At 41.5% G+C, this 27,269-nt stretch overlaps 2 protein-coding genes across 4 annotated transcripts in view; both read right to left on the bottom strand.

Annotated features, from left to right (window-relative positions):
- Window positions 1-2,583: 2,583 nt before the first annotated feature.
- The window catches only part of LOC126068549 (zinc finger protein 709-like), a 476,820-nt gene continuing 452,134 nt past the window's right edge, over window positions 2,584-27,269 (bottom strand). The window contains exons 11-12 of one of the 3 annotated variants that reach the window (XM_049871208.1): window positions 21,977-22,103; window positions 19,584-21,502 (exon numbers count right to left, since the gene is read on the bottom strand). In XM_049871208.1, coding sequence (XP_049727165.1) covers window positions 21,450-21,502; window positions 21,977-22,103 — 180 coding nt within the window. In that variant the 3' untranslated portion in view covers window positions 19,584-21,449. Of the gene's footprint in view, window positions 10,007-19,583; window positions 21,503-21,976; window positions 22,104-27,269 lie in introns of those variants that run through there. The other 2 variants (XM_049871210.1, XR_007515733.1) reach the window with 2 other exon arrangements.
- Window positions 16,311-27,269, bottom strand: part of LOC126068555 (zinc finger protein 501-like) — a 119,189-nt gene continuing 108,230 nt past the window's right edge. Inside the window, 1 exon segment of the mRNA XM_049871222.1 lies at window positions 16,311-19,577. Within this exon segment, the coding sequence (XP_049727179.1) occupies window positions 18,215-19,432 (1,218 nt within the window). The 5' untranslated portion in view covers window positions 19,433-19,577 and the 3' untranslated portion in view covers window positions 16,311-18,214.

Raw genomic sequence — 27,269 nt, forward strand, 5'->3', positions numbered from 1 at the left:
CCACTGCAGTGGACCAGGTGCATGTTTTAAAGACATCAAAAACCCTAACGTTCATTATACGATAGAATAATGATAAAATATTCCATGTATTGAGCAACTACCGTTTATGAAAAGTTTTTCAAAAGTTTTCAACACACTAGCTCATTTATATCTCATGGATCTCCTACACGGATATCATTTCAAACAGCTCACAGTTGAATAAAGTTAGAGACAATCGATTAACCACGTGCTCGACGCTGCCAGCCAGAATGCTGACGTGCCAGACTCAGGAGGCAGGTCCATTTGTCTTTGATGTCTCAATTTCTGACAACCCCGTTTCTGCTCATATGCTACAGTTTTGTTCTTAATCCTGGCTGTTATTCTCCAAAAGTACCATGGATGATCTACAGCCCTGCTGGATACTAGGGAGACGAGACAAAGGAAACGTCCTATTCAATTCACACAACCCGGAGATGCTTCTCCTGGTAAAGCCCTGTATCTCAGACAAGACTTTGTGCCTTCAGGTCCTTAACTGTGCTTATGTTCACTTATTAAAATTGATTTAGGTCACATTGACAAACAGTCTACTTCATGTTGACAAAGCAGATACAGCTTTACAACAAAACAGAAATATCCGTTTAAGCATAAATCGTTAACTTATTTCAGTATACCTAAGTATATGTGTACATATAAAATATATACATAAAACACAACGTCAAATGGCGTCCCATCCTGTCGGAAATGTAGCACAGTAAGGGCCTACGCAGTAAATAACACAAGCATATTTATCTCTAGTAAGTTATCGCAGGAGCAAAATAATCATTTTAGAAAACATTGGCTAGTGAAACCTGCCTTGGTAAGGGAAAAAACAGATCACTCCTGGAATTCTAAAAATTTTGATGTAGACTATGATGATTTGGTAAACACTCATGTACATCTCACATGCTTATCGGCTTCAAGTCGTCCCAACATAGACGCACAGGTGTCAAAGGGCTCCACTAACCTTCATGCCCAGGAAGGGGAAGATACACTGCTCATACCCAGAAAAAAATTAAAAAAAAAAAAAGAAATTAGCAATGGTTGTTTTTTGAAACATGCACCTTTGGGAAACGGAAAAAACAAAAGGAGCATAAACAGCTGTAGCACTTAACCACTATGCCACCAGGGTTTCCATTATAAAGTATCATGAAAATGAAAACAACAGTAATGACACAAAACACAAATAACGTCCAGTATGTGGTTTGATACATAAGGAGCTTGGAAGATTGGCAGTTGTCACTTCCATTCTCACAAGAAAAAATCTGAGTATCTTGAAGTCAGAAAATTGCAGTCGCAGAGCAAACAGCTGTCCCGAAACTGGAGGGAAAGAAACACCTAGAAAGAATCATACCGGAGCAAAAACCTAGGAGCAGAAACCACCTCTAGGGTCAGTATCAGTGTAGAAAAACGTAAAGTGCAACTGATGAACTGCTGGAGGCCAGATGGGGACAGGAAACCCCGGTGGCGTAGTGGCTAAATGCTATGGCTGCTAACCAAAGGGTCGGCAGTTCAAATCCACCAAGCGCTCCTTGGAAACTCCATGGGGCAGTTCTACTCTGTCCTATGGGGTCGCTATGGGTGGGAATCGACTCGACGGCACTGGGTTTGGTTTGGTTTTGGTACCTGGCCTGGAGTCGTGAAGCACCCAACTCCAGCACTATGTAGACTTTCTGTCTCACCAAAGTGAGTGAGGGGAGAAGCAAAGAAGCACCTGTAGGGTCACTGTTCATGGCACAGGCTCGCAAAAAGATTGAGACTTAATCATTGGACTGTATCAGGCTTCCGCTCTGTCCACGCTTTACCGTTGCATCAGTAGGGCTTACAAGAGAAAGAACTCCAAGGCTAACACCTGATTTAAGAAGTCTTCAGGAAACTCAAACACAACAGGTAAGGAAAAAACAAGAAGATCAGAGCAACTGACAAGTACAGTAAACAAAGTCCAACCTCTAGCCAAGTATAGATTAAACCTCATACTAAAGGCCTATTTATTTACCAATTTCCTTTTTCTCAGTACATAATTTCTGGCTTTCAACAAAGTATCACTAGTCATACTAAAGACAAAAATGCACCTTAAGGAGACAGAGCAAGCATCGAAATCAGTCTAAGATACAGCATAGATTTTGTAATTATCAGGCCACAAATTCCAAATAACTCTAATTAACATGCTAGGGGCACTAATAAATAAAGCATATAACATGTAACAACTCCTGGGTAGTAAAAGCAGAGAGATGGAAACTGGAACAAAGAAATCAAAGGAAATGCTAGAAGTGAAAAACACTAACAGAAACAAAGGATGCTTTCCTCAGTTCATCAAAAAAAGGACAAAGCCAAGGAAAGAATCAGTGAGCCTGAAGGTATGTCAATAGAAACTCTCAAAACTGAAATGCAAAGAGAAAAAGAACAAAAAAATGGAAAAGATGGACCAGAATGTCCAAAAACCGTGGTGCCATTACGAAAGCAGGCTGTTCACGTATGGAGAATATCAGAAAGGAAAGATGGTGGAAGTGAGCAAAAGAAACATTTGAGGAAGTGACTGTGAAATTTAGAAAGTCAACCACCGTCTTAAGAAACAAGCAACCAAGGAGAGAGTGAAATAAAATATTTAGCGTTTCTTGAGAGGAAAAAAAAAAAAAAAAAAACACTGACTAAACCAGAATTCTGTATCTAGCAAAATTAGCCTTCAAAAGGGAAGGAGAAAAATGTAAAATAACAAGTGCTGATGGAGAAAAACTGGAATCACCATTCCCTGCTGGTGGGAAGGCAAAATGGTCTAGCCACTGCGGAAGAAGTTTGGCAGTTCCTGAAAAAGTTCACTATCGAACTAAAATATGACCCAGTCATCCCACTGCAAGGCAAATACCCAAAAGAATTTAAAACGTAAGATCAAACAGAAATTTGTACACCGATATTCATGGTAGCACTATTTACAATAGCAAAATATGGAAACAAACTAAATGCCCGTCAACGGACGAATGGATGAACAAAATACAATCTGTACAATGGAATATGGATCAGTTATGAAGAGAAACGAAGTCCTGAATAGATACTACAACATGGATAACTTTGAAAATATTATGCCCAGTGAAGCAAGTCAGCCACAAAAGGACAAATAACTGTATGATCCCACTTAGGTGATATCGTTGTTAGGTGCTATGCAGTAGGTTTAGACTTACACCAACTACATGAATAAGAAAATGAAACAATGCCCAATCCTGTACCATCGTCATGATCATTGCCGTTTGGGGCCACTGTTGCACCCACTGTGTCAACCGATATCGTTGAGCGTCTATTTTCTGCTGACCCTGTACTCTGCCAAGCATGATGTCCTTCTCCAGGGACTGATCCCTCCTGACAGTATGTCCAAAGTAAGTAAGACACAGTCTCACCATTCTTGCTTCTGAGGTTGTACTTCTTCTAAGACAGATTTGTTCTTTCTTTTGGCAGTCCATGGTATATTCAATATTCTTCACCAACACCACGATTCAAAGGCATTAACTCTTCTTTGGTCTTCCTTATTCATTGTCCAGCTTTCACATGCATATGATGCGATTGAAAATACCATGGCTTGGGTCAGGCGCACCTTAGTCTTCACGGTGACATCTTTGCTCTTCAACACTTTGAAGAGGTCCTTTGCAGCAGATGTGCCCAATGCAATGTGTCTGTTGATTTCTTAACTGCTGCTTCCATGGCTGTTGATTGTGGATCCAAGTAAAATGAAATCCTTGACAACTTCAATCTTTTCTCCATTTATCATGATGTTGCTCATTGGTCCAGTTGTGAGGATTTCTGTTTTCTTTATGTTGAGGTGTAATCCATACCGAAGGCTGTGGTCTTTGATCCTCATCAGTAAGTGCTTCAAGTCCTCTTCACTTTCAGCAAGCAAGGTTGTGTCATCTGCGTCTCGCAGGTGTTAACGAGTCTTCCTCCAATCCTGAGGCCCCGTTCTTCTTCATATAGTCCAGCTTCTTGGATTCTTTTGCTCAGCAGACAGATTGAGTAAGTATGGAGAAAGGCTACAACCCTGACGCACACCTTTCCTGTATTTAAACTACTCAGTACTCCCTGGTTCTGACAGAACGACTACCTCTTGGTCTATAAGCATGTTCCTTACCATTGCTCATGCATTTTGGGATTGCGTTCTTTGCAATGTTATCCATAATTTGTTATGACCCACAGCTGAATGGCTTTCCATAGTCAATAAAACATAGGAAAACACCTTTCTGGTATTCTCTCCTTACGGCCAGGATCCATCTGACATCAACAATGATACTCCAAGTTCTATGTCCTCTTCCGAATGTGGCTTGAATTTCTGGCAGTTCCCTGTTGATGCACTGCCGCAACCACTTTTCAATGATCTTCAGCAAAATTTTACTTGTATGTGCTACTAATGATATTGTTCGCTAATTTATGCATTCTGTTGGATCACCTTTTTTGGGAACGAACACAAATATAGATCTCTTCCAGTCCGCTGGCCACGTGGCTGTCTTCCGAATTTCTTGGCATTCACGAGTGGGCACCTCCAGTGCTGCTGTGTTTGTTCAAACGTCTCAATGGGTATTCCTCGAATTCCTGGGGCATTGTTCTTTACCAATGCCTTCAGTGAAGCTTGGACTTCTTCCTTCACTCCCATTGGTTCTTGATCACATGCCATCTCCTGAAATCGTTAAATGTTGACCAATTCTTTTTTAGTACAGTGACTCTATTCCTTTCATCTTTCGATGCCTCAGGCGTCATTCAATATTTTTACCGTAGACTCCTTTGGTATTACAACTCGAGGCTTGAATTTCTTCTCCAGTTCTATCAGCTTGAGAAATGCCAAGAATGTTCTTCCCTTTTGGTCTTCTAACTGTAGATGTTTCAGATTTCATTACATTATTTTGTGTTCTCGAGCCACCCATTAAAATCTTTTTCTTCATCATTTCTTTCATTCACGTCAGCTACTCCATGTTTAAAAGCAAGTTTCAGAGTCTCTTCCGACATAAATTTTGGTCTTTTCTTCCTTCCTGTCTTTTTGATGACTTCTTGCTTTCATCATGTGTGATGTCCTTCCACAACTCGTTTGGTCTTTGGTCGTGACTGTTCAGTGTGTCAAATCTGTTCTTGAGATGGTCTCTGAATATACGTAGGTTATACGCAAGGTCGTATTTGGGCTCTCGTGGATGTGCTCTAATTTTCATCAGTTTCAACTTGAACTTGCACATGAGCAATTGATGGCCTCTTCCCCAGACGGCCCCTGGTTTTGTTCTGACTGATACTAACCTTCTCCATCGTCTCTTTCCATGGATGTAGTTGACTTGATTCTTGAGTATTCCATCTGGTGAGGTCCATGTATAAAATCACCTTTTATGCTGTTAAGAAAAGGTATAACAATGCAGAAGTCATCGGTCTTGCTAAATTTTATCATGCAATCTCCAGTGTCTCTCCAGTGTCATCTCTATCACCAAGATGGTACTTTCCAACTACCAATCCATTTTCTTTATTTGCAACTTTCACATTCCAATCACCAGTAATTATCAATGCATCTCGATTGTATGTTTGATCAATTTCAGACTGCAGAAGTTGGTAAAAATGTTCAATTTCTACATCTTTGTCCTTAGTGGTTGGTGCGTAAATTTGAATAACAGCCATATTAACTAGTATTTCCTATAGCTATATGGATATTATCTTATTACTGAAAGGACTATTTCAGGAGAGACCTTGAAATGTTCTTTTTTTTTATGATGAATGCAACACCATTCCTCTTCAATTTGTCATTCCCAGTAAACTAGACTACATGATTCTCTAACTCAAAATGGCCAATACAAGTCCTTTAAGCACACTAATGAGTAGGATATTGATTGTTAGGCATTCCATTTCAGTTTTGATGACCTTCCAATTTTTCTAGATTCATACATCATAAATTTCACGGTCAATAATTAACAAATGTCTGCAGCTGTTTCGTCTTATTTTCAGTCATGACACATCAGCAAATGAAGGTCCCAAAAGCTTGACTCCACCCACATCATTCAGGTTGACTCTACTTTGAGTAGTTAGCTCTTCCCCAGTCGTATTTTGAGTGCCTTCCAACCAGAGGGACTCATCTTCAGGCACTATATCAGACAATGCTCCTCTGCTATATATAAGGTTTTCACCGGTCGATGTTTAAAGAAGGAGTCCGTTATGTCCTGCTTCCTAGGCTGTCTTAGTCTGCAAGCTCCGCTGAAACCTCTTCACCATTGGTGACCGTGATGGTATTTGAAATACCAGTCACATAGTGTCAAGCATCACAGCAACACACAAGCCACCACAGTATGACAAACTGACAGAAAACCAGTGTTTCATACGATACAGACAAATTTATAAGGCCATACTTATTATACTGGTAACCAGAGGTGAGAGAGAAAAGGGGGCTCAATGCAAAGCGGGGACTGAGTTTTTTTTAGGGGGGGTAGAATACGTTAAGGAGAAGATAGCGGTAATAGTTCCATAACAAATGAACATAATTAATGTGACTACATTACTGCTGTCGTTTTTAAGTTGCTGTCAAGTAGCTTATGACTCACGGTAATCCCATGTCCGCTCGGTAGAACTGCTCCACAGTCTTCAAGGCAGGTTACCCAGCCTGTCTTTCTTTTCCACCAGCAGTCGACTGCTTAACCGTTTCCACCACCCATTAAGTGATACAGGTACAAATACAACTGAATTACCAAATATCTTGTTATATAATTTTATTACACTTAAAAAGTTCTTTTAAAAAGAGTGAATGAGAATTATGGACATTTCCACGGAAACAAATATGGAAGAAATTGGTCACCAGTACAACTTCCTTCCAAGAAATGGCAAAAATTCCTCAGAGAGAAGGAAAACGATACGGATCAGGAACTTGGAACTACATAAGGCAGAGCACTGGAGTATGAATAATTAAAGGTAATATAAGCTCTTATTTTTCTTATTCATAACCAATATAAAAGTTAACAGCTTGTTCAAAGTAATAACAGCGACAACATATTACAAAATTATAGTTAATGGCCATTTAATATTTTCCCCGCAGAATTCCTCAATATTACAACTCAAGGCTTGAATTTTTTCTTCAGTTCTTTCAGCTTAAGAAATGCTAAGCGTGTTCCTCCCTTCTGGTTTACTACCTCCAGGTTGTTGCATATGTCATTATAATACTTTACTTTGTCTTCTTAAGCCACCCTTTGAAACCTTCTATTCAGCTATTTTACTTCATCATTTTTGCCTTTTGCTTTAGCTACTTGATATTCAAAAGCAAGTTTCAGAGTCTCTTCTGACAGCCATTTTGGTCTTTTATTTCTTCTTAGTGACCTCTTGCTTTCTTCATGTATGATGTCCTTGATGTCATTCCGAAACTCGTCTGGTCTATGGTCATTAGAAAATATTAAACAACGCAGGTAGCATTAAAAGAAGATGGAAGGAAAACACAGCGTCGCTATGCCAAAAAGAACTGCTCAACGTTCAACTGTTTCAGGAGGTAGCATACAATCAGGAACCGATGGTGCTGAAGGAAGAAGTCCAAGCTGCACTGAAGCCACTGGTGAAAAAAAAGGCTCCAGGAATTGACCGAACACCAACTGAGATGTTTCAACAAATGGACGCAGCACTGCAAGTGCTCACTCGTCGTCTATGCCGAGCAATTTGGAAGACGGCTACCTGGCCCGCTGACTGGAAGAGACCCATATTTACGCCTAACCCCACGGAAGGTGATCCAACCGAATGCAGAAATTATCAAACAGTATCTTTAATATCACACGCAAGCACAATTTTGCTAAAGATCATTCAAAAGTGGCTGCAGCAACATATCAACAGAAAAGTGAAAGAAAATAAGGCCGGATTCAGAAGAGGACGTAGAACCTGGAATATCTTTGCTGATGTCAGATGGATCCTGGCTGAGAGCAGAGAATACCAGAAGGATGTTTACTTGTGTTCATTATAGACCGTGCAAAGGCATTTGACTGGGTTGATGTTAACAAATTATGGATAACATTTCAAAAAATGGGAATTCCAGAACACTTAATTGTGCTCATGAGGAACCTTTACATAGAACAAGAGCCAGTCGTTTGGACAGAACAAGGGGATACTGCATGGTTTAAAGTCAGGAAAGGTGTGCGTCAGGCTTGTATCCTGTGACCATACCTAGTCAAACTGTATGCTGAGCAAATAATCCAAGAAGCTGGACTATATGAAGAGGAAAAGGGGATCAGGATTTGAGGAAGACTCATTAACAACCTGCGTTATGCAGATGACACAACCTTGCTTGCTGAAAGTGAAGAGGACCTGAAGCACTTACTAATGAAGATCAAAGACCACAGCCTTCGGTATGGATTACACCTCAACATAAAGAAAAGAAAAATCCTCACAATTACACCAATAAGTAACATCATGATAAACAGAGAAAAGACTGAAGTTGTCAAGGATTTCATTTTACTTGGATCCACAATCAACAGCCATGGAAGCAGCAGTCAAGAAACCAAAAGATGCATTGCATTGGGCAAATCTGCTGCAAAGGACCTCTTTAAAGGTTGAAAAGCAAAGATGTCACCTTGAAGACTAAGGTGCACCTGACCCAAGCCATGGTATTTATTTTCGATCGCATCATATGCATGTGAAAGCTAGACAATGAATAAGAAAGACCTAAGAAGAACTGACGCCTTTGAATTGTGTTGCTGGAGAAGAATATTGAATATACCATGGACCGCCAAAAGAATAAACCAACCAGTCTTGGAAGAAGGACAATCAGAATGCTCCTTAGAAGCAAGTATGGCAAGACTGTATCTTACATACTTTGGACATGTTGTTGGGAGGGATGAGTTCCTGGAGAAGGACTTCATGCTTGGAAAAGCACGTGGTCAGCAGAAAAGAAGGTGGCCCTCAACGAGATGAACTGACACAGAGGCTGCAACAATGACCTCAAGTGTAACAACGACTGTAAGGATGACACAGAACCCGGCAGTGTTGTATTCTGTTGCATACACGGTCACTACGAGTTGGAACTGACTTGATGGACCGAACAACAACTAGGCACAGGTGTGATGACAAGGGCCTAGATTGGGGATTCATGCTTTCCACACACCTGAAAGCCTGAAGGTAAAAGCCTTCCTCACTAAGGGGTAAAATGGGTTTGTAGACCCCACACAGGATACAGCTGGACTCACTGCACCCAGCTTCATACCTTCGGTGATGTCAGGAGAACATCAACAAGGCCCAGTACCCCACAAACAGTCAGGACCTCCCACTACAAACTTGTCCCTCCTTTTCTGACTGATAACACAGTGTGAGGGGGGAAGCTGTAGTTTTAGGACTGCATAGAAAATGCTCCAGGGCCTGGGGGGAGTCAAGAACATTGGTCAGAGAGACAGGACAAGGATGGCTCTGGAGGGCAGGGCTCAGCCTCCACAGCAAGAGCTGCTCCGTCTTCAGGCTCTGGTCAGGAGATTCTGTCATTCAACACAGAGCACCAAGGCCCAGGGTGGGGATGTTAACGCCCCACAGTGCCAGCTCTGAGACTCACATAAGGAAGGTGAGCCCAGACATCTAAATCCTGAAAAGCACATATGTACAGAGGAAGGGCCCAGTGACAATGGGGCAGAGACTTAAGATACCTCTCATGCCTCACCCCTTGGCATCTTTTTTTTTTTTTTTAAGAAACCACAGTCCTGCAGCACAAAGCTGCTCCCCCAACAATTCATATCCAGCCTTAACCACCTATGATGAGAATACCCCAGTTCCCCACAGAACTCACCATTTCCTTCTCCAGTTTCTGAAGTCTAAGGGAATGTCGTCCCTGAGCCCAAGAAGCCACTTCAGGAAGAGGGACAGGAGTGGAAGCAGAGCACTGGGCTGTCTGGAGGCAGATGAATAATGTTTGGTACACACACTAGTGACAGCAATTGAAACCCTTCCACGTGATTTACGGATGTGCTAGATGGCCACCTGAAGTCCTGAGCTGCCTGGACTGGACTAGTTCTCCCTGCACCACACCTGAGGCCTGAAATGGAAGAAGGATGTAGAGGAAACAGTGTTGAGGAATCAGGGAGTGACAGGCCTCTGGCCTCCTCCCAGGCTCAGGGCAATGCTCCACCCTGAGGGTCTTTACACTGAAGGCAGAACAGGCTCCAGCCCCCCAAACACACACCTGCATTCTTCAGGCAGCTCCATGGGCCTCTCCTTTCCGCAACAAGATCACAGATGGAGGAATTTACCTCTCCTGGAGCATGAGAAGCAACCAGGCCTGGCCAGGCTGCAAAACTTGAACCTGATTTCCTCCAGGGAGTTAGGGCTCCAATGTTGAAGTTGTGGGTTCACCTATGTACCTCTGTCCCTTATAGATCAACACATGCACTGTTATTTGATATTAACACGCGCTAAATGTCAGGAAGGTTTTGTCAGTGAAGTCACCACGATTTGTTAATTTTAACTTCCGTGCTGGAAAATCCTCCAACCGTTCTTTTAAAAAACTTTTTCATTGCAGGTATTGCATCATTATATGCGATTGGTAGTTTCCGTGTTGCTTATGCAATTAACATTTCTTTCTGCCCCTTTAATTTTATTTTCAAAATATGACATCACGTATCCCTAAACTTTTGAGAAATCTGGGAATATTCCTGCACTTTGACCTCCAACTTCTTAAGTTTCCTCAAGGAGGTGTATCCCACCTGTGTTCCAATTTTTTTCCATCCTGCTCTCCCTCCAAGCTGCCTCCTAGTCTTGCCTTTTTTCTTCTCAGTGTCAAAGTTCTCGCTCTAGCATGACGTTTACACTGGTGTTTCTTCTTTCAACATTATCTGTCCTTTTATTATTTTCTCCAGTACACTCATTTTAAGTCATGTCTTTTTTCCAAACTTATTATTTCCACCACAAACTAGGAGCCTCTTCAGCACGTAGAATCTGGAGCCCCACTGGCCCCATAACTGTTCAATCGAAATTTGTATTTTAACCACATCCCTGGCTTATCCACACTGATACTCAATTATGAGAAATACTCACAGATCTACAGCCTGTAACTCACGGAACAAGCATCCTATCAAAGGATGACCTGTGAACCATCCACATCTACATTACAGCACGATGCTGTCTCCCTGATTCACAACCAATCTCCATGCCTAGGCCTCCTCACGGTCTTCTTTAACTTGTTCACAACAAGCTCCTCCCTGAGTCATTCAAGCATTTCCAAAACCTACTGGCAGCACACAAATTGCTTAATGTCTGTCAGTCACTGTCCACCGCAAGCCTTCTAAGAGCCCAGAGCAGTCAGCCTGCTTTTAAGGGACCTGTTGCCATTGCCTCCACTAAGATGCCTCACACAAACACCATCAAGGATTGAAATGTTTCCCCTCAAAATATGTGTCAACTTGGTTGGGCCATGATTCCCAATATTGCGTGGTTGTCCTCTATGGTGTGATTGTATTGTTATGTTAAAGAGGATTAGGGTGGGATTGCAACATCATTACTAAAATCAAGTCCCTGACCCAATGTAAAAGGAAGTTTCATGGGGAGTAGTCTGCACCACGTTTTAGAAGAATCAAAAAGGAAGGGGAAGCAAGCAGAGAGGGTGAACCTCAAACCACCAAGAAAGCAGTGCCTGGAGCAGAGTTGGACCCACGATACCTCTGTGGAGAAGGTCCTAGTCCAGGGGCACACTGATGAGAAGGGGGGCAGAGACACAAAGCCTTCACCTGGAGCTGACACCCCACATTTGGAATTTTACTGGGAGGAAATAAACTTCTCTTTATTAAACGCATCCACTTGTCCTATTTCTGTTAGGGCAGCATTAGATAGCCAAGACACGGCCACCCCACCCACGTTTTCTCTGCTTCAATCATCTGTCTTTCATCAAGGAACGATGATACTGGCTTCTCAGCTGCTTCAGGGCTCTAATACTCTGAGAAAATGTATTAAGAGTTTATCTAACATGGGGGTGGTACAAATTTTATTAACAGAGCTATACATAAGGATGAATTTCTACTACCTTGTTGGCCAACGTAAAACAAGTGGATTTTAATCTACATGTGATTAAAAAAAAAAAAAAAAACCTAAAGTCATTGCCGTGCAGTCGATTCGGGATCACACAACCCTGTAAGGCACAAAACTGCTTCACAGGGTCTCCAAGCAGCGGCTGGTGGAGTCCGCCTGCTGAGCTTTCGGTGAGCAGCTCGCTCAAATTTGGGCACGGGGCTGGAAAACGTTTATTTTCTGCTCACACTGGTTGTCTACAATGGATTCTTAGATCTGATAAAAACCACTTCAACAAAGAAAGACGAAACCCAAGAAAAACCTTGGCGAAAAAGAAATTGGTCAACAAAGGAAAGACCCAACATATGGAATGGGACGAAATACAGGGAAATCTGTGAAAGCAGGGGCTGAAGCTCACGACAGTGCGTGTGTGGACGGGAGAGCGCGGGTGGACTCTGCTCTCTGTGGGCGGAAAGGCGCCCTAGGGCTGCGCCGTGTGTGCGGGTGGGAGGGCGTGCGTGGGGTCCGGCGTGTGCTGGCGGGAGGGCGCACGTGGACTCTCCCGTGTGTGCGGGCGGGAGGGCGCGCGTGGGCTCCAACGTGTCCGGGCGGGAGAGCGCGGGTGGCTCCGCCCTGTGCGCGGGCCAGAGGACGCGCGTGGGCTCTGCCGTGTGCGGGCGGGAGGGCGCGCGTGGACGTGGGGTCCTCAGTGCGTACTTGAGTCCGCGCCCATGCGCGTCAGTCTCACGTGGCAGACAAGCCCCAAGTCTGGCAGAGACAGGAGAAAAAAGAAACAGAAAAGAGAACCGGGGGGCGGGCATTTCTCCCTGCTCCCTGCGCAGCACAGGTGTGCGCGGCTCCCACGGTGCCCACCACCCCACCTGTCCACCGACACACACAGGGAGCGACCCGAGCGCCCAGGAGGCCCGGGACCCTGCATGTCTCCCCGCTCCCTGAGCACCACAGGTCTGCGCAGCTCCCACGGCTCCCACCACGTCACCTGTCCACGCAGGGACACACACAGGGAGCGACCCCGGGGCCAGGGAGGCCCGGGACCCTGCATGTGTCCCGCTCCCTGAGCACCACAGGTCTGCGCGGCTCCCACCACCTCACCTGTCCACGCACCGACACACACAGGGAGCGACCCTGGTGCCCGGGAGGCCCGGGACCCTGCATGTCTCCCCGCTCCCTGAGCACCACAGGTCTGCGCGGCCCCGACGGCTCCCACCACCTGAACTGTCCGCGCACCGACACACACAGGGAGCGACAAAAGTAATGCAAAGTTAAATAAAATCTATACAAAAATATAACCCAACTGAGGGAGCAGAAGAGCAGTGGGATGCAGACCCCAAATTCTCGTAGAAAGGCCAGACTTAACGGTCAGTCTGGGACTGGAGGGACCCCGGAGGCCATGGACCCCAGACCTTCTGTTACCCCAGGGCAAGAACCATTCCCAAAGCCAACTCTTCAGACAGGGATTGGACTGGACTATGGGATAGAAAATGATACTGGTGAAGAGGGAGCTTCTTGGAGCAAGTGGTCACATAAGACTATGTGGGCATTTCCTGTCTGGAGGGGAGATGAGAGGGCAGAGGGGGCCAGAAGCTACCCGAATGGACACAAGGAGAGAGAGTGGAGGGAAGTACTGTGCTATCTCATCAGAAGGAGAGCAATTAGGGGTGCATAGCAAGGTGTATGTAAATTTTTGTAGGAGAGACTGAACTGATTTGTAAACTTTCACTTAAAGTACAATAAAAATTAATTTAAAAAATATATATATAACCCAAACATATCTCTAACAATAACTTTCTTTTCAAGTGCCTCACATATAATAGTAATCTTGAGATGCAATAATGTATAGTGAGAATACCACATTTTTGCTGAAATAATGCACACCTTCTACACATTTGTTAACCAACCACGGCCTATCCTAGACCAGCTAGCATCCAGTTAAGCCCGAGCTTGGGGGAAAATCCAGCCTGGATTAGCAGCTGCCTTTCTGACCCACAGCTGATGCAAAGGCATCCAAGGGCCTGCCAGGAATAGAAACCTGTTATGTGGACCCAAAAATAACAGCTTCTTTTTCTAACTCCCTGAGTTTTTATACAGCCATAGCAACTTAACGATTTTCATATACATAATTTAGTAACTTCAATTACATTAATCGTGTTGTGCAACCATCACCAATATCTGCTGTCAAGTTTTCCATCACCATAAACAAAAGAAACTCAATGCCTGCCACAAGTCTGAGTTGACTGGAAAGCAACTTTTTTTAGGTAGCATAGGTTGGTAGAGGGGAAAGTCTGGGTGATTCAGGATCTGACAATCACATCAGCATTGGCCAGGGATAAGGGCAGAGCCTGATGACATAATCATCCTGGGCTTTCTACTAGGTGAGTCCCACTAGCACAAAAGCAGCTGCACGTAATTTGTTCTATGAATTTTACACTGTCTTCTTTGAGTTCCCTGGTCCCTATATCTCAATCTACTGTGTAAGTCAGGGCTCAACACACTACACAACCCCAGGCCAATTCTGCCCCAACAACTGCATTTATAAATAGCATTTCCTTGGAACATGGCCACGACAATTCATGGAAATACTGCCTATAGCTGCTTTCAAGATACACTGACAGAGCCAAGGCTTTGCAAAGCTAAATATCTGGGCTGCAAAGTCTAAAGTGTTTACTATGTAGTCCTTTACAAAAGTGTTTGCTGGACCCTGCTCTAAGTCATGGTACAGAACACATTTCACTTTCAAAGTAAACTTTCTTACTAGAAAGGAAATGAACACCCTACCCGTGTATGTAACTTAAAACCTGTCACATCACTTGAAATATGTGAATGTGTACCCCAGCTACACCCATCAAATGGCGGGATCAGAGGGAACATGTACCATAAAAACACTTTGTCAAAAATAAGCCGTGCTTTCCCCTGCCCTTCCAGTTCTTCTACAATCTGCAAGATTCAAAACAGAAATAAGTAGCAGGAGGATCAAGATGGTGGCACAGATATGGCAGAAGTTGGAGGTCAGGCTTCCCAATAGTGGGAGCCATATCATTATATCACAGAGACTACATGGCCTGGCTGTGATTCATCCAAATGGGAATACTGAGCTCTGAATGATCTAAGGTTTCTGAGATTGGTAATAGTAACTCCAAACACCTGTCTTGGCAAAAAAAAGCTCTTTGGAAAAAGAAAAATTATATCTTCGATTATGTCCTTAGTTGAAATATCTAACATATTGACAGCCATTAAGCCTTGATAACAAATGTATGAACAACTCTTATTCTTTTAGTATACCTTAAACATGATTCCAAATAATAAGAAAATCTAAAAAATATGACATCACAGAACCACAAAATTATCAGACACACAGGAAATGAACCAATATAGACAACAGGATCAGATATGAGAAACTGAACCTAGTCATAAATTCTGTACTGAAACACATGATTACAAAATTAGAAGAGGTAGATAGGTTTCATATCATTACATACACAGCAGGAAGTAGGTTTCGTGAACTTAAAGATTGTTGTTGTTACATGCAATTGCGTCAATTCCGAATCACTGCGATCCCATGTACAACAGAACATTTTTAGGTCCTACGCCATCCCAACAATACTTGCTGTGCTTGGGCCAACTGTTAGAACTTCTGTGTAAATCCATCTCTTTGAAGGTCTTCCTCTTTTTTGCTGAACCTCTGCTTTACCAAGCGTGATGTCCTTCCCCAGGGACTGATTCCTCCTGACTACATGACCAAAGTATGTGAGACGCAGTCTTGCCATTCTTGCTTCCAAGGAGCATTCTGGTTGCACTTCTTCCAAGACAGATTTGTTCATTCCTTCAGCAATCCGTGGTATAGTCAATATTCTTCCCCCAGCACCATAATTTGAAGGCCTCAATTCTTCACTCTTCTTTATCCACTGCTCAGCTTTAAAATGCAAATTAGGCAATTGAAAACAGCCTGGCTTGAGTCAGGTGCACCTAAGTCCTCAGGGTGACATCTTTGCTTTTTAACACTTTAAGGAGATCTCTTGAAGCCCATTTGCCCAATATAATGTGTCTTTTGATTTCCTCACTACTGCTTTCATAGGTGCTGATTGTGGAACCAAATAAAGTGAACTTAAAGATAGGTACAAAAATAAACAGAATAAAGCAGAGCTATAAAAGTTGGAAAACACTGATGGAATGGAAGGAAAAAGAGGACAAAAAAACTCATGAGAAGGAAAGTAGAGGTGGGTGAAAGTGGGCAAATCTTTCTTCCTGCAATACCCAGAGATCTTGTTTGTGGATATTCTGCTTTTTTTGAAAAAGCCTCTTTTCTCGAGATTTCTTCTGGGTTTTTAAAAATCAATTCAATGCTTTCAATTTTATCTCACACCCTTTGTACCTCTGATTCCAGGAGTGAGGTCAGAATCAGTCTCAATCCCTAGTACCACTTGGGAGTTAATCTTCTTCCACTCTCATGTAAAATCCCTTGTCCTTTTACTGTCTTTTATCTATACCAGCTTCTCTCCATCTTTACTGTTGTATGCCCATGTCCCAGTCATTTAGTGGACTGATCCATGACTTTTGAATCTGGCTCATCCTATTACAAAGATCCCCTCTTGCAGCAACTCCAGTCCTGGATCCCTTGCCCACTAGTGATACAGTGTTTCCGTGTTGCTCGTTCTTACTGTTTGCAGCTGGGCAGACGCCAACATCCCCTGTAATTTCAGGGAAGGAGTTGTGCAGGGACAGGGTCCATGCTCTGCATTTCCCTCCCCCACCACCTGATGAAGGGGGCTCACATGTGCGGTGCCTAGGAGGACAGCCTCCTAGCCTCCCAAACTGAGAGGTGAGAGAAACGTATCAAGACAGAATCCAATGAAGTGGCAGAGGTTCGTAATAACACACGGTTACAACTTTGTAATGCACATCAAAACATCATTACTGTTATCACTGTACTATCATGTTCAAGATATTTTATTGAAACTACAAGTGTTTCCTTAGACCTTTTTTATGCATAAAAAGGTACACTGTACAGTATATTCTAAGGAAAAAATCCGACTAAATGACATTACATACAAATAATCGTACCTAAGCGTTCCGGCGTGCAAATTCAACTAACAAATGCACTTAGGAATGGAACTCCATGATAATCTGTGCACTGCGTATACTATTATGAATAATCAAGAACAAATATCAGAGTGAAAGAAAATCTATTTCTTTCAGAATGCCAATTAATAAAAAAAAAATTAATAGATATATTTAATTGGGTATTGGAACAAAAAATATCATCCGGTAAAGACCACAGTAATAATAATACATAATTATATGCAAATACTAATATAGGTAGGCCAAAGTACAATGAAAACAAGAGTATTTACACAGTTTCTAAGTATCACTATATGACAGTTATTAATTATAACACTCAAAACAGTTTACGATAAGAATGGAAGGAATGTTTCAAATATGAAAACAAAACAGTCTGATCCAAATAAAAGATGAGTGTATTTTATTGTTTGCAAAATAACATCAAGGATATAACATTAAATAATATAAAACCACATTTGCTCAATGCTATTCCCTGCAGCCTCACTGGTAATAGCAAAGACTTTAACAAAGGTAAAATTTAGCTTAGACTGAGAAAGTAACAAACACTTATGAGGACAGTCCCAGTTACAATGAAACTGGCATTTCTCCCAAAGGCATAAATTATGTTTGATGATCCTTTGAGTTAGGATTAATTTCGTACTAAAAGTGTTTGTTCTTTATTTATAAACTTACAGAAATTTGCTGTTCAAAATCATAACTGTAAGGATGAAATATCTCACTTTTGACCTAAGAGTAATCAATCAACTTGCTGTGAGTTCTTATATGTGAAGTGAGGTGCCAGGAACAACTAAAGGCTTTCCACGTTGCTTAGGTCTATAAAGCCTTTCTCAATTGAGAATTCTCAGATGGCGAGCGAGGTGTGAGGTCTGAACAAAGGATTTCCCACACTCCTTACACCCATAAGGCCTCTCTCCACTGTGAGTTCTTATATGTGAAGTGAGGCGTGAGGAACAAATAAAGGCTTTCCCACACTGCTTACATTGATAAGGTTTGTCCACTGTGAGCTCTTTTATGCGTAGTAAGGTCTCAGGAATAAATAAAGGCTTTTCCACATTCCGCACATTCATAAGGCCTTACTCCATTGTGAGTTTTTTTATGCCTACTGAGGGCGGGGGAACAACTGAAGGCTTTCCCACATTGTGTACATTCATAGGGCCTCTCTCCACTGAGTTTTTTTATGTGAAGTGAGACGCGAGGAGCAACTAAAGGCCTTCCCACATTGCTTACATTCATAAGGTTTCTCTCCACTGTGAGTTCTTTTATGCATACTAAGGGCTGAGGAATAAATAAAAGCTTTTCCACATTCCGTACATTCATAAGGCCTTACTCCATTGTGAGTTTTTTTATGTCTACTGAGGGCTGGGGAACAACTGAAGGTTTTCTCACATTGTGTACATTCATAAGGTTTCTCTCCACTGTGAGTTCTTTTATGTGAAGTGAGGTGGGAGGAACGAATAAAGGCTTTGCCACATTCCTTACATTCATGAGGCCTCTCTCCACTGTGAGTTCTTATATGTGAATTGAGGCGGGAGGAACAAATAAAGGCTTTCCCACATTGTTTACATTCATAAGGTTTCTCTCCACTGTGACCTCTTTTATGCATAGTAAGGCATGAGGAATATATGAAGGCTTTCCCACATTCTGTACAGTTATAAGGCCTCACTCCATTGTGTATTTTTTAATGCCTAATGAGGGCTGTGGAACAACTAAAGGCTTTCCCACAGGGTATACATTCATAAGGTTTCTCTCCACTGTGAGTTCTTTTCTGTGAAGTGAGGTGAGAGAAACGAATAAAGGCTTTCCCACATTCCTTACATTCATGAGGCCTCTCTCCACTGTGAGTTCTTATATGTGAATTGAGGCGGGAGGAACAAATAAAGGCTTTCCCGCACTGTTTCCATTCATAAGGCCTTTCTCCACTGTGAGTCCTTTTATGCACACTAAGGGCTGAGAAATAACAAAAGGCTTTCCCACATTCCACACATTCATAAGGCTTTTCTCTGTTAGGACATTTTTTAGGTAAAATGAGGGATGAAGGACTACAGATTTTACAACATTCTTTACATGCATGCTTATGACCACTCACGTCTGTACAAAGGGATGACAAACTACAAAATCCTTTCCCACATTTGTTACATTCGTAGCATTTCTCACCAGTGAGTGCTGGCACAGGATTCTTAAGGGTTGACATACAAATCATATCCTTCCCAGACACCTTACATTTATGGCGTTTATTTCCATGAAGAACTCTCAAAGGCGTGGTTAAGTGAGAGGAACAGCTGCAGGATTCTCCACATCCCTTACCCTGAAAGGCACTGCATCTGGTGGAAGATCTGATATGATGGTTACATGCTGAGTGATCCATGAAGACCTTTCCACAATCAGAGTATTCAAAAGAGTTTATTCCTGGTGGGTTTCTTTTGAGCGCAGTAAGATCTGGAATCCAGCTGAACGTTTTCCAAGACTGAGTGCCCTCATTACTTTCATGGAAGTTCTCTATTGTATGACTGCTGTTAAAAATAGGGAACATGGTGTTGGAAATTAATGTGTTCCCATTTCACCATTACCAAATATTCAGAACATGCTTGGTTTTTTCCTGACTTGTCCCATGTTTCCTAGGTTAAATCCCATAGCAGAAATACGACCATTACTCTCACAGAATATCCTTAAAATATGAGGCTTTCTGATAACCGCGTCCAGGTGAAATACGTTTCAAATACTCTGTATCTCACTCATCTATTTGAATATGCTGTAATATACAAATTTCCAAAACGCATACTTTTCCATCTATGTTCATATACATAGACGTCTATGTGTGTGTGTTGTGTACACCTTCTCCTCATTTATCAACATGGTTAAGTTCCAAAGACCAGCTCGTTATGCAATTTTGGCATTATGTGAAAATGGAGGATGACATTACATCAGAAAAGAAAGGATGACAACATGATTCCATAATTACCAAGTTATATCATTACATAAGTGATAAACCAGTGAGAATCACGGCCCAGCCATGTTCACACAATCTTAACCATCACAGCCGGCATTACTTAGTTTTCATCTCAACATTCATTACCACCAAATATCCATCATTAATGCTGAAAATAGTTGGATACTAGATTTTTTTTACCATAATCATGCATGCAAAATAGGTACAGAGACAGTCAAAAGTGAGAACGTATACATGTTTGTAGGTATCAAAATTTCAAAATGGTTCGTAATGGTTCAGGAACTGCCTACAGAAACAAGGGCAGCAAATATTTTGTATAGAAACTAAATATTTTGCCCATTCAATTTTGACGTCAGTAGGTAAAAAACAGCTGTGCCCCGATCAAAGATAGCAGTCAAGGGTGTGTCAATTTGAATGTGTGTCATTCTGTCAACTGAATGTATGTCGTTCTTCAGGGTCCTGTCAATAATCTACTCTCCCACATGGACACCGAAAGTCTCAGGAGCCTGATGCAGGAAATTGGATTACCGGCAGGACTGCGGAGAGTGACACATACTCAAAGTAGCACAAATAGTTGCCATTCTTGAGCAGGGCACCACTGACTATTGCCTACTTGGGTCCAAACCTGACAGGGAACAGATTTGTTTTCTATGCAATGCATACACTGTCTTCGTTTACCTTGGCAAGTACTAAACATTTACAATACTGGCTGAAAGTGCTAATATACATACATAAATATATATGTGTGTACATTAATGTCAGGACACTTTGCTCTTCCTCCTGAGGCACTGTTTTCTTCTTTGAATGACACTCACATCAAATATTTCCCCTGGGTTTTAGAGTGATCTACATTGCCATGCCATCTGCAGATTTCTCCTAACATGGACAACTGGGGTTTATTCTTTATGTATTGCAGCATTGTATCTTCACCAGATAACTTTTCACCAGCAATAAGGTTCTGGGAGACTGACCCAAATATTCAAGTTGAGGTTCACAATAGGAAACAAAAAACAAAGGAGTTATTGGGAAAAAGGCTGCTGTGAACAAAGAAAGACTTAACCACATTTCACTGAGCACATTCGCAATGGTTAAAAAGCAATTTACTACGACATAATTCCATAAGGACTGAGAGTGATGGTGACATAAAAAAGTGTAGTTAGGAGAACGAAGAAGAAAAATACTGGACACGATACACAATATAACATTAAAGAAGAAAAGGCTCTCTTCTCCGTGACCACAGTTTTGACAACACTGCTAAAGTCAGAAAAGTAAGTTCAGGTATCTGTGACGTAGTTTCCACAACCCAAAAGGGAGTTTTTTTAGCTGACTAATTGAAATATAATTCCATTCACACAGGGCTTGCCCTTCCAAAAATTCGTGCTTTCCTGCTGCTTCCTGACACAGGGGTCCTGGATGGGTCCTATCCTCACTGTACTCAGATCTTTCCTTTTTTCTCTGAGAAATCAAATGGGTATAGCTCACACGGTCCTATTGGAGAAATGCACATCATGAGAGAAGACAGTGAAGAGCAATGAACATTTTCTTGACAGTGAGCCAATATTTTCCTCTTCAGGATCTCTGACGATCCACGGGTGTGACTTTATATACAGCAAAATAATCATGTTGAACTTGTAATAAATACTGTAAAACTCTCTACAAGGTCCCAGACCACCTACATCTCAATGTCCCATAGTGACCCTGAAGCCAATGCTTACACTTAGAACACTTAGAAAGCCTCAGGGCTTTTCATCACAGGAGAAATGAAAACTCACTTTAATATAAGAAGAGCTTTATGCTCATCCAGAATCCAGGATATGTCAGCTCCATGGACCAAGGGACCACACCTGATTTAGTTAACAATTTATTCCCATTCCTCAGCCCAAATTCTGGAGTAAAGTCAATGAGTCAAATATTTTTGTTTGCTAAAGAAAGAAGTAAAAAAAGAAAAGATGCCCTTCTTACCTACTGAGGTCAGGTTTCTGAAGGTTTCCATCATCACATCTCTGTAGAGTTTCCTCTCAGCAACATCCAGCAACGCCCACTCTTCCTGGCTAAAGACCACAGCCACATCCTCAAGAACCACTGAGTCCTAAAACATTCCATACATTATGAATCAGCAAGGTTCCATGGACTTCAGTGTCTACAAGAATGAAGGGTAGGGCTCAGAGCCCAGGGGAACTAAGAATTCAAAGGGATTTGACACAAAGTTCTGCATTTTACCAAGGTTTACCTTTGGCTAGTCATCAGTCTCTTCCCTTCACTAACTACATTCACTGCCTCATCGATTCCATCCTGTCTCATACACTTTCAACAAGCACAGATAAGCTTTCCACAGTTTGACTGAGACCCACATAGCAGAAATTAGAGAAATACTCTCATCCAAACTATCACTTCCTTGTTAAAAAACAATTCCACTTCGTTCCATATGACCCACCAGAACACTCAACAAAACAAAAAGCAAAGGGTAAAGGTAGGCTGAGGTATTACCAAGTGGAAAACACTGCAGAAGGACAGTGTTTCCTTTTGCCCCTCACAGCCATGGCAGGACCAAGGTCCTACACAAACTGGCAAACCAGGATCCTGAGCTGATCATATATTCTCGAACTCGAAGACATCAGAAGGTGACAGATTCACCTGCTGAAATCTTTTGGAGAATTAGGAATTTTTACAAGTCAATCACCTATTCCTCAAAAACTCAGTTCTTCTGTCATCTTCTGCCCTTTTCAGAAACATGCAAAGGGAATACAATTTTAAGAGCTTAGATAAGACAGGAAACAGGAGAATCCAGACTGCCACACAATCCTCACATTTCAAGGTGTGATGTAACTGTACATTAATTATTAGTGACTGCTCCCCTCAACAAACATGAATTCATACATCCTCAAATAAAAAGAATCTAATGTTATCCTATGCCAAAGAGCACAACCTCCGCAGACACAAGAACGGCACACCCTTGCGTTTGCCGACCGAGAAGAGGTTATGATTTCCATTTCATAATGATGGCACAATGTGAGAAACGTAATCAATGTCATCAAATCATACACGGTAAACTTTGTTGAATTGGCGAATATTACGGTATATGTAATATCTGCAACAATAGACACCATTTTTTAAGTCAGGTGAAGTGCAGTTTATCTGTTAAATTGTCTGTGAAGCCTAGGAAACAGTTACACACCAGCCCTCTAGAGACTCCGCTCCAAAATTCTCTCCCATTTGCAGCCCCTGGAAGGCACACAACCACGACTACCTGAACCCTGACCACTGGAATCCCTGGGTCTGTAAGAGTGACCTCTGTGACAGAACACCAATCCATTGGCTTCCTCCTGTCATGAGGAAAGAAAAGGCTCCTAAACCAGTGCAGCTTTAGAGTAAAAAGACTCCTCATCTTAGGGAAGGGGTGAAATGAGCAGTCTATGTCATTTCTAATCAATCCTGGTATGACGAGATCACGACAACATATCTGAGTGGCGATACATTCTACATAAAATGCAGGCCAGTAAGGGGATAAGCAGCCAAGTAACAGAAGTATATTTCCCTTTAGTAAATTAGTGAAGGGAGCAAAATGATTATTTCACAAAACATTAACTAGCGAAACTTGGCTTGGGAAGAGAAAAAAGGATAGCACTTTCAGTTCTAAAAAATTAGAAGCAGACTGTAAACATTCTGCAAACACTCATATATGTTTAACATGCTTTTTGATGTCAACAAGTCCCAGAGTAGAGGTGCAGGAGCCAAAGGGCTCCACTAACCTTCATGCCCAGTAAAAATACAGTCGATGAATTGCTGGAGAGTGGATGTGGACCAACTTCCAAGTTAAAAATGCAAGGGGGCCAAACTTAGGTGAATCCAGAGTTTTCTGAGTTTTACTTACAGGAACCCGATCAGGTCCTCAGTGAGACCATCAGGGAAAAATCTTATGATTCCTTCTAGTAGGGGGAAGAGGAAAAGCAGCCATTTCAAAAATTTCCCACAGGGTTTCGTTCTACCTGATAAAGCCTCCCTCAAGGGAACCTATTTTACCAGAGTGTAACTGATCTGCAATAGTAAAACATCCAACTGCAGCCTCATCTAGGCTTCCTGTCTCACCAAAGTGGGTGAGGGGGAGCAGAGGAGCACCTGTAGGGTCACTGCCCAGGGCACAGGCTCACTAAGACTGAGACTTAATCACTGGGCTGTCTCAGGCCTCCCTTTGGTCCCTACCTTACAACCTCATCTATAGGGCTCCTACGTAATAAGAGGATTCCAACAGAATTGCAAGCCTCAGGCCTGATTTAAGAAGTATCTAAGAAGCCCAGACACAATAGATAAGAAAAAAACAAACATCAGAGCAACTGAGAACTACAGTATACACAGCCTAATGACTAGCCAGGAAAAAATAAATCTCCTAAGAAAGGCCTATTTATTTACCTCATTTCTTTTACTTAATACATAATCCCTGTCTTTCAACAAAAATCTACCAGGCATACTAAAGACAAAACCACAGCTTGAAGAGACAGTGCAAGCATCAAGATCAGCCTGAGGTAGAGCCAACATTTTGTAATCATCAGACCAAAAATTTCGACTAACACACTTTGAGTTATTCTAACACTAAAAATGCTAATAATAAAGGACAGAACATGTAACAACACATGGTAAAGTTAGCAGAGAAGGAAACCATAACAAGGAAACCAAAGGAAATGGCACAAATCCATTGCTAGTAACAACAATGAAAAACACCTTTAACTAATTCCTCCAATGACAGGAGAAAGCCAAGAAGAGATTAGTGAGCTTGAAAATATGTTAACGAACTCAAAACTGAAATGAAAAAGATGGAACAGAATATGCAAAAACTCTCAGACAATTACTAGAAGAGGGTTATCCACATATTGAGGATGCCAGAAAGGAAAGAAAATAGAAACAAAAAGAAATATTTCAGGTAATAATGACTGAGAAACTTAAAAAAGCTAAGACACACATCAAACCAAAGATTCAGGAAGCTCAGAGAATACCAAGAAGAACAAATAGCAAAAAACTATACCTGGTGATGTCACATTCAAAATGCTCAAAATCAAAAAGAAAAAACGGAAAGAAGCCAGAGGAGAAAAAAAAATCAACTTTTTACTGAAAAGAACGGTTAGAATTAGAGTATATTTGTCTTAAGAAATCATGCAAACAAGGAGAATGAAACATTTAGCATTTTGTTGAGAGAGAGAAAAAAAAAAAGACTACACTAGAATTCTGTACCTAGCAAAACTAGCCTTTAAAAGGAAGGAGGAACATAGAAAATAACAAGCGTTGGCAAGGATGTGGAGAAACTGGAACCATCATCTATTGCTCTTGGGAATGGAAAACGGCACAGCTCCTGTAGAAAAGTTTGGCAGTTCCTCAAAAAGATCACCCCACAGTTACGATATGAACCAGCAATCCCACTCCTGTGCAAATAAACAGAAGAATTAAAGACAGAAATCTGCATGCCAACATTCCTTGCAGGAGTATTCACAAGAGCTAAAATACGGAAGCAACCTAAATGCCCATCAACAGATGAATGGATGAACAGAATAAGAGTCTATCCACGCAACGGAATACTGATTAGCTACAAAGAGAAATAAGTCCTGATAGATGCTACAATACAGATGAACTTTTAAAATGTTATGTTGAGTGAAATTAATTCAGTCAAAAAAGGACAAATACCACAGGATCTAACATCTAGGAAACAGGCAAATGTAGAGTGAACAAATTTATTACTGATCAGCAGGGATGGGAAAGAAGGGAAAAGGAGGTTCACTGTAGAGAAGGCACTGAGATTCTACTACTGGTGGTGCAGTAAGAAAAAGATAGTGGCAAAAGTTGCAAAACAAATGAACTTAAACAACTTTGCTACATTATCGTTGTTCTTAAGTTGTCACCTAGGTGGTCCCAGACAGAGCAGGAGAAAAACGTAGAACAAAATTCAAATTCAAAAAAAGGGGACAGATTTAGTGGTCTAACAGAGACTGGAAGAATCCCTGAGATGATGGCCCCCAGACACTCTTCTAACTCAGAACTAAAGCCACTCCCAAAGTCCACCTTTCAACCAAAGATTGGACAGGCCTATTAAAAAAAAGCAGTAACACACGTGACCAAAGTGCTTCTTAGTTCAATCAAGTATGCAAGACCAAATGGGCAACACCTGCCCAAAAGCAAAGACATGAAGGTAGGAAGGGACAGGACAACTGTATGAAGGGATACCGAGAACCCAGGGTGGAAAGCAGAAAGGGCAGAGTGCTGATGCTCTGTGGAGATTGCAACCAATGTCACAAAGAATCTGTGTATAAATTTTTGAATGAGAAACTAATTTCCTCTGTAAACTTGCACCTAAAGAGAAATTTTAAAAAATACTTTTCCAGTGTAGAGTTGGAAAGGAACATGGATAATCCAAAAAGGGCCATAGACAAAACATATACACCCAAACAATATACACACTTAGGTAGTCCACATTTTGATAGTAAAAGCAGATATAAAACTGATACCCATTATTCCATTCCGATTCAACATCATCCAAAGGGTTGTATCTGGTACATGACAACAAAGAAAATTAAAGAAAAAAAGTAAAGAAATAAGAATGTCAAATTCGGAGCTCCCCATATCATTTTACAGATTAAAGAACAGTACATGTAAAACTCCAAAAGACGGTGTAGACGATTATGGGATTAAAGAGATTTTGCACATTCAGATTACAAAATAAATATCAAAGGTGGAAAGGTTTCATTTACAAACACTAGTACCAATAAGTTGAGCACTGAACTTTTAAAAGACAACATGCATTTTAGCTAAAATAAACAACACCTAAAAGGAGTATAATTAAGTAGATTAAAGTTCCCAATGAAAAAGTGGTAAAACATTATAAATGACATCCAAATAGACAGCAGTAAATAAAATGGTACGATGTACCCTGATAATGATTCTCCCCAGATAAATTGTTATTTCCAATGCACTTCCATAAAATTCCAAGCAATGTCATTATTTTTTAGGACTTCACAAAAAACTGCGTTGAAAAAGTATTTCAAAGGGGCAAATGCCCAAGATTACCCAATACGTTCTAAGGAAAAAGGCACTGGGGTCTGTCCCAACACGTCATAAGTAATGTTAAGACTTCTATTCATTTCCTTTATCAATAAAGTTATATTAGATTTATAAATATTTATGTTGTTTTATATTTATAGTAGATTTCAAATGACAGCTTGAGAAGACAAAGTATTATGACATGTGCAAAGACCTGGAGTTAGAAAACCAAAAG

This window comes from Elephas maximus, chromosome X (genome assembly GCF_024166365.1).
Source record: "Elephas maximus indicus isolate mEleMax1 chromosome X, mEleMax1 primary haplotype, whole genome shotgun sequence".
In the NCBI taxonomy this organism is placed as follows: domain Eukaryota; kingdom Metazoa; phylum Chordata; class Mammalia; order Proboscidea; family Elephantidae; genus Elephas; species Elephas maximus.